The sequence below is a fragment of the Mobula birostris genome, chromosome 19, assembly GCF_030028105.1.
Source record: "Mobula birostris isolate sMobBir1 chromosome 19, sMobBir1.hap1, whole genome shotgun sequence".
Taxonomy (NCBI): Eukaryota; Metazoa; Chordata; class Chondrichthyes; order Myliobatiformes; family Myliobatidae; genus Mobula; species Mobula birostris.
Window position 1 is genome coordinate 32,217,857 of NC_092388.1, and position 12,532 is coordinate 32,230,388.

General features: G+C 42.7%; 1 protein-coding gene across 2 annotated transcripts in view; it reads right to left on the reverse strand.

The window, feature by feature from the left end:
- glb1 (galactosidase, beta 1) overlaps positions 1-9,816 on the reverse strand; it is a 90,958-nt gene extending 81,142 nt beyond the window's left edge. For both annotated transcript variants that reach the window (XM_072283371.1, XM_072283370.1), the window contains exons 1-4: positions 9,737-9,816; positions 7,268-7,434; positions 6,026-6,176; positions 5,879-5,939 (exon numbers count right to left, since the gene is read on the reverse strand). In XM_072283371.1, the coding sequence (XP_072139472.1) occupies positions 5,879-5,939; positions 6,026-6,176; positions 7,268-7,434; positions 9,737-9,790 (433 nt within the window). In that variant the 5' untranslated portion in view covers positions 9,791-9,816. The remainder of the gene's footprint in view (positions 1-5,878; positions 5,940-6,025; positions 6,177-7,267; positions 7,435-9,736) is intronic.
- Positions 9,817-12,532: the final 2,716 nt, after the last annotated feature.

Consider the following 12,532-nt stretch of genomic DNA (forward strand, 5'->3'; position numbering starts at 1 on the left):
ATGCTGTCTGGCCTGCTGCATTCCACCAGCATTTTTTGTGTGTTGCTTGAATGTCCAGCGTCTGCAGATTTTCTCGTGTTTGCATAACCAATTTTTTGACCAGTTAAGGGCTAATAGTCTTGGTGGCCTAAAACAGATTCCAACCAATCATCGCCACAAAGTCAGATTTTAATCCAGGTTTACATACACTCAGTTGCCATTTTACTAAGTATCTCCTGTACATAATGAAGAGACCACTGGGAGTACTTTCCTCTGCTGCTGTAGCCCATCCGTTTCAGGTTCAATGTGTTGTGTGTTCAGAAATGCTCTACTGCACACCACTGTTGTAACACGAGGTTATTTCAGTTACTGTCACCCTCCTGTCTACAAGAACCAGTCTGGCCATTCTCCTCTGACCTCTCTCATAAATAAGGTGTCTTCACCCACAGAACTGCCGCTCACTGGATGTTTTTTTGCAAAATCCTCTGAAAACTCCAGTGCAGATAGGAACGGGCTGATAGCACGGATGAAGGAATGGCTGAGGAGATGGTGCAGGGGACAAGGTTTCAAGTTGTTGGATCATTGGAACCTTCTCTGGGCAAGGGGTGACCTGTACTAGAGGGACAGATTGAACTTGAACTGGAGAGGAACCAATATCCTGGCCAGGAGGTTGCGACTTGGATGAGTTTAAACTGGTTTTGCAGTGGGCTGGGAACTGAAGCACCAGGTCAGTATGTGAAGGATCGGACAGGAAGGTTGATGTCAGGGTAAGTATTGAAAGGCAAAGCTGAAATAACAGTATGATGGATCAAATAATGTGAAGTGTGGTATATTTTAATGCCAGGAGTATTATGGGTAAAGGTGATGAACGCGGAGCATGGATCAGTACATGTTGTGGCCATTCCTGAAACTTGGTTGAGACAGGGACAGGAATGGGTGAATTTTTGAATTTTAAGAAAAGGGCAGAGGAGGTAAAGAATATTTGGGGGGGGGGAAGTTGTACTGCTAATCAGGGACAATATCACAACTGCACTCAGGTGAGACATAATGGAATGTGAAGAACGCAATCACAGTTATGAGATTGTACTACAGGCCTCCTAATAGCCACCGGGACATTGAGGAACAGATACGTAGTCAGATTACGGAAATGTGTAAAAGTTATAAGGTTGTTGTCAAGGGGAATTTCAACTTCCCTAATATACACTAGGACCTTCTTGGTATAAGGTGCTTAGATGGACTGAATTTACTGTGTATCCAGGAAGGTTTCTTAAATCAATATGTGGATGGTCCAATGAAAGGAAGGGCCATACTGGACCTGGTGCTGGGTAATGAGCTTGGCCAGGTGACTGACCTTTCAGTGGTGAACAGTTAGGGATCATAGTTAGTGATCGCAAATCCTTAACTTTCGGGATAGCTATAGATAAGGATAGGTACGATCCTTGCGGGACAGTTCTAAATTGAAGAAGGGCAAATACTTTATACACTTTATTGTCGCCAAACAATTGATACTAGAACATACAATCATCACAGCGATATTTGATTCTGTGCTTCCCGCTCCCTGGATTACAAATAATAAATATTAAAAATAGTAAAAATTAGTAAATATTAAAAACTTAAATTATAAATCATAAATAAAAAAGAGAAAAATGGAAAGTGAGGTAGTGCAAAAAAAAAAACCGAGAGGCAGGTCCAGATGTTGCAACCTTATAAAACTCTGGTCATGCCACACCTGGCGTATTGCATACTGCTCTGGTTACCCCACTGCTAAGGCTTTAAGAGAAGGCGCAGAAGAGGTTTAACAGGATGCTGCCTCGTTTAGAGGTCATGTGCTATCATGAGAGGCGGGATGAACTTGGAGTGTTTTCTCTGGAGCTGCAGAGGCTGAGGAGAGATCTGATAAAGATTTATAAGATTATGAGTGGCATAAATGTAGTAGACACTAAGTGTCTGTTTACCAGGGTTGAAACGTCTAATACCAGAGGGCATGCATTGAAGGTCGGGGGGGGGGGGGGGGTTGCTTCAAAGGAGATATAAGGATGGTGTATGCCTGGAACATGCTGCCTGGTATGGAGCTAGAGGTAAATACATTTGAGGCTTTTAATAGATGTTTAAATAGGCACATGACTGTAGGTAAGATGACGGGATATGGACATTGTGTAGGCAGGAGGAATTAGTGTTTGGGTGTTTTTGATTTGCTTTTTAGCTGGTCTGGCACAACACTGTGGGCTGACGGGCCTGTCCCTGTGCTGTGTTCTACTGTTGTGTACGAAAATCCCAGGCGATCAGCAGTTTCTGAGCTACACAAACCACCCTGTTTGGCACCAATCATTCCATGGTCAATGTCACCCGATCACCTTTCTTCTACATTCCGATGTTAGGCCTAAACAACAACTGAACCTCCTGACCATGCCTGCATGCTTCTGTGCATTCAGTCACTGTCATGACTGGCTGATTAGAAATCTGCATAAACCAGCAGGTGTACAGGTGTACCTAATAAAGTAGCCACTATGTATTTTTCTTGCTCTTCAGAAAAATATTTCTAAGCTCTCATTCGTAACCTATCTCAGCTTCTTACTTAACTGCATATCATCTCCGTCTAGATTATGAACATATCTTTGCCTGCATCATTAAGGTGCTTCTATAGCATAGATTATGGCATGTACCAAATGATAATTTACTTGTATAATCTTGAGTTCACCTAGACAAAGAGCAAAGGAAAAGCAGCTTTGGTTGCACTAAGGCATTTTAAGATGCAAGGAATGGACAGTTTTCAGTGAGGACATTGTAAGCTGTGATGTGTCAACTACCTGACTATGCATGTGTTTATTCTGATTGGGCTTTTAGCTAACCTTGATAATGAGTCTTCTGCTTTTTTTAATGGCTAGTTCATCTGTGAGCAAACAATGACTGCCATTCCTCAAACTGATGTGTTTGGAACTCTTGCTGATGACATATTTTGGCAGTTGGACTGTGCTTGGTAAGGTTTGAGGCCTTAAAAGAGGGAACAAGAAAATCTCGCCCCAAATTGTGCTACCACATCCTGATAAGTTCGCAAAGCTGATTAAAACTCTGTGAGAAAATGAGATTCAATCCTGTGGAACAGGTCAGGCTTCCTCAAACACTGCTGTCACCAGTTAAACCTGCCCAATAATTCTCGTAATTATTCCTTTGTCATTAAGTTGTCAGATCACTTTCCAACCTCCAATACCAGAAAAGCAAAAATTTCCCCCAGTTTGTTACTGATAAGACCTTAACACGAGAAAATCTGCAGAAGTTGGAAACCTAAAGCAACACAAACAAAATGCTGGAGGATCTCGGCCCAAAACGTCGACTCCAGTCCTGATGGGAGGGTCCTGACCTGAAATACCCCTTCTTCCATTTCTGGATCGTTGCCAGAATTCACCCTGCTTCTGCTCATTTACAGTCAAAACCCTCCTTCCTGCTCCTTGATTCATGGGCTGAAAAACCTGTTTCCATAGTATATTACTCGATAAAAATAGTGTGATCAATGTCAAAAGGTAATGATAAGCCAAACGGATAATTTACCTTTGTCACAGTAACACTTTTACCATTCATCCATATAATACTAAAACTCTCAGGCTCTGTCTGTCTGTTTGTCACCTCCAATTAGCGCAAACGGTGCTTTACAGAGGCATTTTTTTTGGCTAAATCGAATTAAAATGCGCTAACTCACAGAATGCAAGCAAAGTTCAGGGTTATATATTCGTATAAAACTGCTCATTCGCCAAAAATCAACAGGCTTGCTTTGACCCAAGACCCAATCGGCCATCATGGAAATTGGGACTCGACAGCCCAACGCATGCGCACGGCCAGTCTCAACAGTGACACCTACCGGAGCAAAAGCGCAGAGCAGCTCTATTTCGCAGGGTCACATTCAGCTAATCACCATCAGCATGTGCAGGATTGGGACAGATCTAACTGCCACCCACCAATAAGAGATAATTAAATCTCATTGTAATGACGTACTCCAAGACACCCATAAAACCCTTTGCTGCAGTCAAAGGACAGCGGTGACTCTGTCACGTCCATTTAGGAGAGCGCCAGCCACATCATCAAGAATAATCAGCATCCTTTGGTGTTAGTGCTTCGTATATTCTATCCGGCATTAGGGTAAAAAAAAATGGTCAGGTTAATTATGCCGCGTGGAAAGGGAAGGGGGACATTATGGTCAAGAGATGACGCTAAACGTCGTTGGGAAGCAGCAAGGAAAGGGAGAGAACAAGAATCGGATGAGGCCAGGGTCGCACGACTCCAGGATCAAAGGGTCAGGACAAAAAAAAGATGAAAGAAGAGGAGACAGAGGAGGAGAGGCATGCATGTCTCCAGGATCAGAGACAAACAACAAACAGCAGAAGAGATGAAGAGACGGGGGATGACAGGGCTGCACATCTCCAGAATGACAATGAGAAGCACAAGGGTGGCAGAGCAACACTCACAACATGCTGAGGGAACTCAGCAGGTCAGGCAGCATCCATGGAAATGATCAGTCAACGTTTCGGGCCAGAACCCTTCGTCAGGACTGAAGAGGGAGAAGGCAGAGGCCCCATAAAGGAGGTGGGGGGAGGGTGCGAAGGAGAAGGCTGGTAGGTTCCAGGTGAAAAACCAGTAGGGGGAAAGATAAAGGGATGGGGGAGGAGAAGCAGGGAGGGGATAGGCAGGAAAGGTGAAGGAATAGGGGAAAGCACAATGGGTAGTAGAAGGAGGCGGAACCATGAGGGAGGTAGTAGGCAGCTAGGGGAGGGAGCAGAGTGAAACAGGGATGGGGGAAGGGAGGGGGAGGGAATTACCAGAAGTTGGAGAATTCAATGTTCATGCCCGGGGGCTGGAGACTACCCAGACGGTATATGAGGTGTTGCTCCTCCAACCTGAGTTTAGCCTCATCCTGGCAGTAGAGGAGGCCATGTATGGACATATCTGAATGGGAATGTGAAGTGGAGTTGAAGTGGGTGGGAACCAGGAAATCCCGTCTGTTGTGGCGGACGGAGCAGAGGTGCTCAACGAACCAGTCCCCCAATCTGCATTGGGTTTCACCAATGTAGAGGAGGCTTCACCGGGAGCACCGGATGCAATAGGTGACCCCAACAGACTCACAAGTGAAGTGTTGCCTCACCTGGGGCCCTGAATGGTGGCAAGAGAATAGGTGTAAGGACAGGTGTAGCACTTACGCTTACAGGGATAAGTGCTGGGTGGGAGACCCATGGGGAGGGACGTGTGGACCAGGGAGTCGCGGAGGGAACGATCCCTGCGGAAAGCAGAGAGGGGTGGAGAGGGAAAGATGTGCTTAGCGGTGGTGTCCTGCTGAAGGTGGCGGAAGTTGCAGAGGATAATGTGCTGGATCCGGAGGCTGGTGGGGTGGTAGGTGAGGACAAGGGGAACTCTGTCCCTGTTGTAGTGACAGGAGGATGGGGTGAGGGCCGAAGTGCGGGAAATGGAGGAGATGCGGATGAGGGCATCATTGATGACGGCAGAAGGGAAACCATGATCCTTAAAGAAAGGGGACGTTTGAGATGTCCTGGAAGGTATATAAGCCAGAAATGATGCCATCAAAAGTGTCCTTCGTTAAACGAGGAGCAGCTATATTTGCTTTGCTACATGTCATTCCTCTTTATAAACTGAGGTTTACTATTTCAGTTTCCAAAGCAAAGCGATACCAACAGCATTCAGGAAAATTTATTATTCATTCTGGTCACATCAGACTGCACTACCCCTCTCTCAAAGGGTGCCCCAAAGGGTCACCCCTTTGTCCTTTTAGCAAAATGTTTTTTTGCTAAAAACATTGTCTAGTGATTTCAATAAAAGCTGCTTTGAGGGCATCAAGGGAGTATTACCCAACTTGACGAAGGTGAAGGGTATTGAATGTCAATCACAGCTAGCTTACCTGGATCTGAAGATCGGAGAACAATTGAGTCTTTCTGCAGTAGCCAGGCAGGGAAACCACCCTAGAAAAGTGGAAAAACTATTATATTTGGTAAACTACTTCACACATTTAAACGATGATTTCAGAATTGAAAATAACTGCACTTACCATGTCCCATTCTGCACAAATATAGGGACCAGCTCGTAAGATGACCAACAAGCCAACATCATTGGCCAACTTTAAAAAGGCTTCTAAATCTCGGTCTCCAGTGAAGTCATATTTTCCTGGTGCAATTTCATGATAATTCCATGGCACATACCTACATAACAGAATTTTTTAAAAAGTCATTCTAATGTCTGCATGCTCACACCTGCAGTAAATTAATTCAATGGATGTTAATTTATGAACTATACACATAATCTTCCACAATCTAAATGTTCTTTGGTCTCTGTGTAGCAACGGAAATTAACAGCATAAGGTCCCAAATAAGGCATCAGCCCTGAGGTTGCTCAGATTTTACCCTATATTATTTATGTTACTGTGAAGCCAAACAGAGGAATAAGTGGATATAAAGTGTTAAAAAAAAGCATTTTGCTAAAAGGACATGCCACAGATGGCAAAATACAAAGATACGGGAAGGAAATACCTTTTCTGTTTGAACTGAATTAAAAGACAAAATGCGATCTTTACAACAATAATTTGAAGTTAAGTTTAACACACCGCCTTTGACCCTCAACAGTTTTTATTATCAATGCATCATAAAAAGCATCACGGCTTGGTATAGCAGTTGCTCTGCCCATGACCGCAAGAAACTAGGGAACTGTGGATGTAGCTCAGCACATCACAGAAACCCAGCTTCCCCTCCATGTACTCTGCATACACCTCTTGGTGCCTTGGTAAAGCAGCCAACATAATCAAGCATCCCACCCACCCCAAATATTCTCTCTTCTCCCCTCTCCCATCGGGCAGGGGATACAAAAGCCAGGAAACATGTACCATCAGGCTCAAGGACAGCTTCTATTCCACTGTTATAAGACGAGTGAATGACTCCCAGTACGATAAAATGGACTCCTGACCTCACAATCTATCTCCTTGTGACCTTGCAGCTCTACCTGTACTGCACTTTCCGTGTATTGTAACATTTTACTCAGCATTCTGTTGTTGTTTATTTTGTACTACCTCAATGTGCTATTGTACTGAATCATCTGTAAAAACAGTATACAAGTTCTTCACTGTACCTTGGTACATGTGACAATAATAAACCAATTTGCTCTGCCTAAAAGATGAGTGAATCCTCAGTGGCTGAGGCAAGAGATAGGAAATGGTGATTGAGAATGAACAACAAAGATATAATGATTCCAAATTCTACAGAATATCAAATATGTTAAAAAAAAATGTTTTCTTCCTCACGTTTGAACTGCATTCAATCCTGCCATGTACATTTTCATCAGGCGGTCCTTCCAGTAGAATCGAGGTACGCGAGAATAATGCAGGCTTCCCGAAATATAACGGAAATGTTTTCCATCCTTCAGGAAACAGTCTTTGTCATAGTCAATCTGAAATGTTCTCGACGAGCTCTGCAATCAATAGAGACCGGGTGAATCCTCTGCGGCCTACTTTTCAAGACCACATTATTTATGGTGTAATGCTACTAAACAGATTTAATATTGGATTTATATTAGATGGCCTAATTTGTCCATGATGACCAAGTTACCTATCTAAGTCTCATCTACCTGCACTTGACCCACATCACTCTAAACCATTTTTATCCATGTATCTGCCTAAGTGTCCTTTAAATGTCAGAATTGTACCCACCTCTACCACTTCCTTTGGCAGCTTGTTTCATATGCTCATCACCCTTTGAGTAAAAAAATTAAAGGTCCCCTTTAAATGTTTAAAAGGGCGGTGAATCTGTGAAATTCATTGCCACAGACAGACAGAGGGGCCAAGTCATTGGGTATATATAAGGCAGAGGTTGATCGATTCTTGATTAGTCAGGGCATGAAGGGAGAAGTCAGGAGATTGGGCTGAGAAGGAAAATGGATCAGCCGTGATGAAATAGTGGAGCAGACTCAATGGACCAAATAACCTAGTTCTGCTCCTATATCTTATGGTATGTTTAAAGTAGAGGTTGATAGGTTCTTGATCAGCAAGGATGTTAAAGATTACAGAGAGAAGACAGGAGAATGGGGTTGAGAGAGATAATAAATCAGCCATGATGGAATAGTGGGGCAAATTTGGTGGGCCAAATGGCCTAATTCTGCTCCTACTCTCCCCTTTCCTGAAGTACAATAAAGCTTAAATAATTGTCCTCCATCATGGACATTCATGTAGTTTAAAGTTCATAGCCAGAAATCATGCCTGCTCATTAGGCTGGCTCCCAGACCAAGGCAAAAGCTATAAAAGCAGCCACACAATATTCTAACGAAGTGCACGTTTCAAAGTAGACCAAGCATTCCAGCCCAGGGATAAAAAGCCTTACACTAGGGGACAATTTTAAAATCCACTTCATGGAAAGGGTCACCAGCTTAGTTTTGTTTTCATTAAGACAGATGACACGACTATTGGGGTCCACTGATGCTGTGCTGCCAGTACTTTGTTTTTTTTTTGTTTCAGGAAACAAAGGAATAGAAATGAGCAAAGGCAGCCATTGAAAAATCTGACATCAATAGAGAAATCACTGGAAACAGCAACACCTGTGATTTTTATTTTAAATCACATTTCCAGACAGTGAACTGTCTTTAGAACTAGAGGTGATCAGAAGATGAGTTGTTCCTAAACAATATTCAGAACTGTATTTGCAAACCACACAGAAGTATTCAGAAAAATGACCACTGCAACAGCATTCGATCTCAGCAATTTAGAGGAATGCAAAATGTAATTTTTGAATGGTGTGCACTACATTAGAAATAGAAGGAGGTGACATTAAAATTGTTGAGCTAGGTGAAAATGCTGAAGCATTGCTCAATAGAAGAAATGAAGCAGACACTAATAGCAGCACAACTGCTGAAACAGAAAATATGAGTGAGGCTCACATACTGGTGGAGAAAAGGGGAACACACGGCTGCAACAGAAAATCCAGTGATTTTGGATAAAGGGTATTTCAGCACCTTACTCATCTCAGCAATGTTTATTTAATTTTGTTCTATTTCCCAAAGGGTATCCCTGTTTAATACCCTTCATGGATGCTGCCTAAGCTGCTGAGTTCCTCCAGCATTTTGTGTCTCTCTCAAGGTTTCCAGCATCTGCAGAATCCCTTGTATCATTCATTTGCATTGCTAGTTGTCCCTTTACCAACTTCTGTCACCCTGTATGATTATCCACTTTATTCGTGTCTTCCATCCCATCACTGACCGTCGTTTTTTTCTGGATATCAAAATCCGTTTTAGCTCAAAACTTCCGATGACAACTCAGGACTCAGAAAGGCAAACCCTCTAACTCCTGCCACGTTCGCTGCCTTACCAGCGGATGAAGCATTTTCTGCTCTGACTAAAGATAAACATGATGCCTATCGCAGACAGTGTGAGAGGCAATTTGCGAGCACGATAGCAAGGGAAGCCGGTGCCCGGTTTAGTATCTAATAAGAAAACTCAGGTTACTTGCCTCCCGATTCAGTTATCACAGTGAGGAAAGTTGCTGTGAACCTCCCGGAATAGAGACCAAGAAAGGCATAGACAGATTTTGCTACATGATTCGGAGGGTGAGAGAGCTTGCTGTCCGAGGCAGAAGTAGGCAATGTAATATATTCTTGCAGGGAGAGAGAAGCAATTTGCTTCCCGAAAGAGATGTATTCCCCTCGCTGGTCGGGAGATACTTCACCGTCTGTCTGATTCGGCCAGATCATCGAATCTCGTGCAGAATGCAAAAAGAAATACTTACTGGTGAATACAAATAGAAACCAATAGCCATCAAAAGACCCACGCTCGACCTCATGTTCCGGCTTCTTTCTTTGATCAGCTGATCGCTAATAGCAATCGTCGTCACATGACTCGGCAATTCTGCTGCGATTCGCTGTGTTTGAATTTGCACTGACTGGCAGAGAAAGTGATAGCCGGGTCGTTCTGAGGGCCAGTCTTCGCATCTTGGAGGGTTTCTCCGTTTGATGTCTTCGTTCGTCATTCCCTCTACGCATTTTACGATCTATTCCATTGCCCCCCCCCCCACCTTTGGTTAAAGAGGAAGATCTAAGTGGCGCTGAAAATCTACTTCCCTTTCCATTATCAAATGGAATAATTTGCAAATTGTCAGTTAAATGTTTATATGCTATCTTATGTCTAATTTAAACCATTTTCCTATCCACAATGAAGAGATCCATTTGAATTAGCAATGTCAGGAGCTGACGACTCTAGTTGTTGTCCTCAAGTTCCTATGAATAGACGCTCACTGCTAAACATATCATGGATGCCACCAACATCTGTGAGTAGATCCCATGATCTGCCTGAATAGCATGCAAGCAAGGTTTTTTGATGTATCTTGCCATAGGTGACAATAACAAACCGAACACCAACCTCTCGGCCTATTACTACAATAGGCAACTGGGCATTTCATTGGCAGCCCAGCAGTTCGTCTCCTCCTTGCATATGTGCCAATGTCGATATGGTCCATTTCAATAAGAATGGTGTCTGGCACATCCTGACATATGATAGACAGGTGATGCAGTATCAATGCGATTACATTGTCATAGAATATAACACATGAAGAATCATATAAAATAGAGATAAAAGAGCCCGCAGATGCTGGAATCTAGAGCAACACACCAGATGCTAGAAGACCTCCATGGGTTAGCCTCTAGGAGATAGCACTCTCCCCTGTATCCTTCAGTCCAGATAAAGCTGATAGATACATTAGCTGTTCACTTCGCTCTATAGATGCTGCCTGGTCTACTAAGTTTCATGGAACAGTACAGTACAGCCAGAAACAGGTAGCTGGAGCTCTGTCAGATTCGATGGGGATTGTGAGTGAACACTCCTTTTCAAGTCCAGCCGCAAATTCTGAATTGGATTGAAGTCTCGGCTCTGACTTGGTCACTCCAGGACATTAACTTTGGTGTTTTTAAGCCATTCCTGTGTAGCTTTGGCTTTATGCTTGGGGTCATTGTCTTGCTGGAAAAGAAATCTTCTCCCGAGGCACAGTTCTCTTGTAGACTGCATCAGGCTTTCCTCCAGGATTTCCCTGTATTCTGCTACATTTATTTTACCCTCTACCTTCACAAGCCTTCCAGGGCCTGCTACAGTGAGGTATCCCCACGGTATGATGCAGCCACCAGCATGCTTCACAGTACGGATGGTGTGTTTTTGATGATGTGAGGTAGTTGGCTTACGCCAAACATAGCATTTAGTCTGATGGCCTTAAAGCTCAATTTTGGTTTAATCAGACCATAGACCGTTCTTCCAGCTGACTTCAGAGTCTCCCACATGCATTCTGGAAAACTCTAGCAAGATTTCAAGTGATGTTTTTTTCAACGATGGCTTTCTCCTTGCCAATTTCCCATAAAATTGTGACTGGTGAAGCACCCAGGCAACAGTTGTTGTATGCACAGTCTCTCCCATCTCATCCACTGAAGCTTGTAACAGTTATCATAGGTCTCTTGGTGGCCTCCCTCACTAGTCCCTTCTTGCATGGTCACTCAGTTTTTGAGGACTGCCTGCTCTAAGCAGATTTACAGCTGTGCCATATTCTTTCGATTTCTGGATGATTGACTTAACTGTACTCTAAGGGATACTTAGTCACTTGGAAATTTTCGTATATCCATCCCCTGACTTGTGCTTTTCATGGAGTTGCTTGGAATGTTCTTTTGACTTCATGGTGTAGCTTTGCCAGGATACTGAATCACCAGCAGTTGGACCTTCCAGATACAGGAGTATTTTTATTACTATTAATTGAAACACCTTGACTGCAAACAGGTCTCCAAAAACAGATCTCCATTTAACTAATTATGTGACATAAAACCAATTAGCTGCACCAGTGATGAATTGGTGTGTAATATTAAAGGGGGGTGAATACTTATGCAATTAATTATTTTGTGTTTTATATTTGTAATTAATTTAGATCACTTTGTAGAGATCTGTTTTTACTCTGACACAATTTTTTTTTTCTGTTGATCAGTGTCAAAAAAGCCAAATTAAAACCATTGTGATTCAATGTTGTAAAACTATAAAACATGAAAATTTCTTGGGGGAGGGGTAAATGCTCTTTATAGGCATTGTATATCTTGCATACCCAAGTTTAAATTACTTTAAACATTATCTTTTGCCTCTGTCTTGGCTAGACGGTTAATTCTTCGTAGGTGGAAAGACGTTGCTTCACCCACTCACGCTCAATGACTTATTGATATTATGTCCTGTTTAGACCTTGAAAAGATTCATTATCCACTTCTTAATTCGGACATAAAGTTTCATAAGGTGTGGGGACCTTTTCTTGAATACTTTCATAACTCCTCCTTAGATTAAGTTTATCCTTTATTTTGTACTACAATCCCTTACTTTCAGCTTTTTTCCTGTAAGTTTTACAGTTTTTTGTTGTGAGTAACATTATAGTTTTGGTAGTCGGCATTATATTCTCTTTTTCTTAATATATATTTACAGCTCTGTGGGGTCAAATGCTCCGATTAATTTTTTTTTATATACACAGAAATAGTTGGTCTGGGGTTTTTTTTTAGTGGGAGGTTGGGGGGGA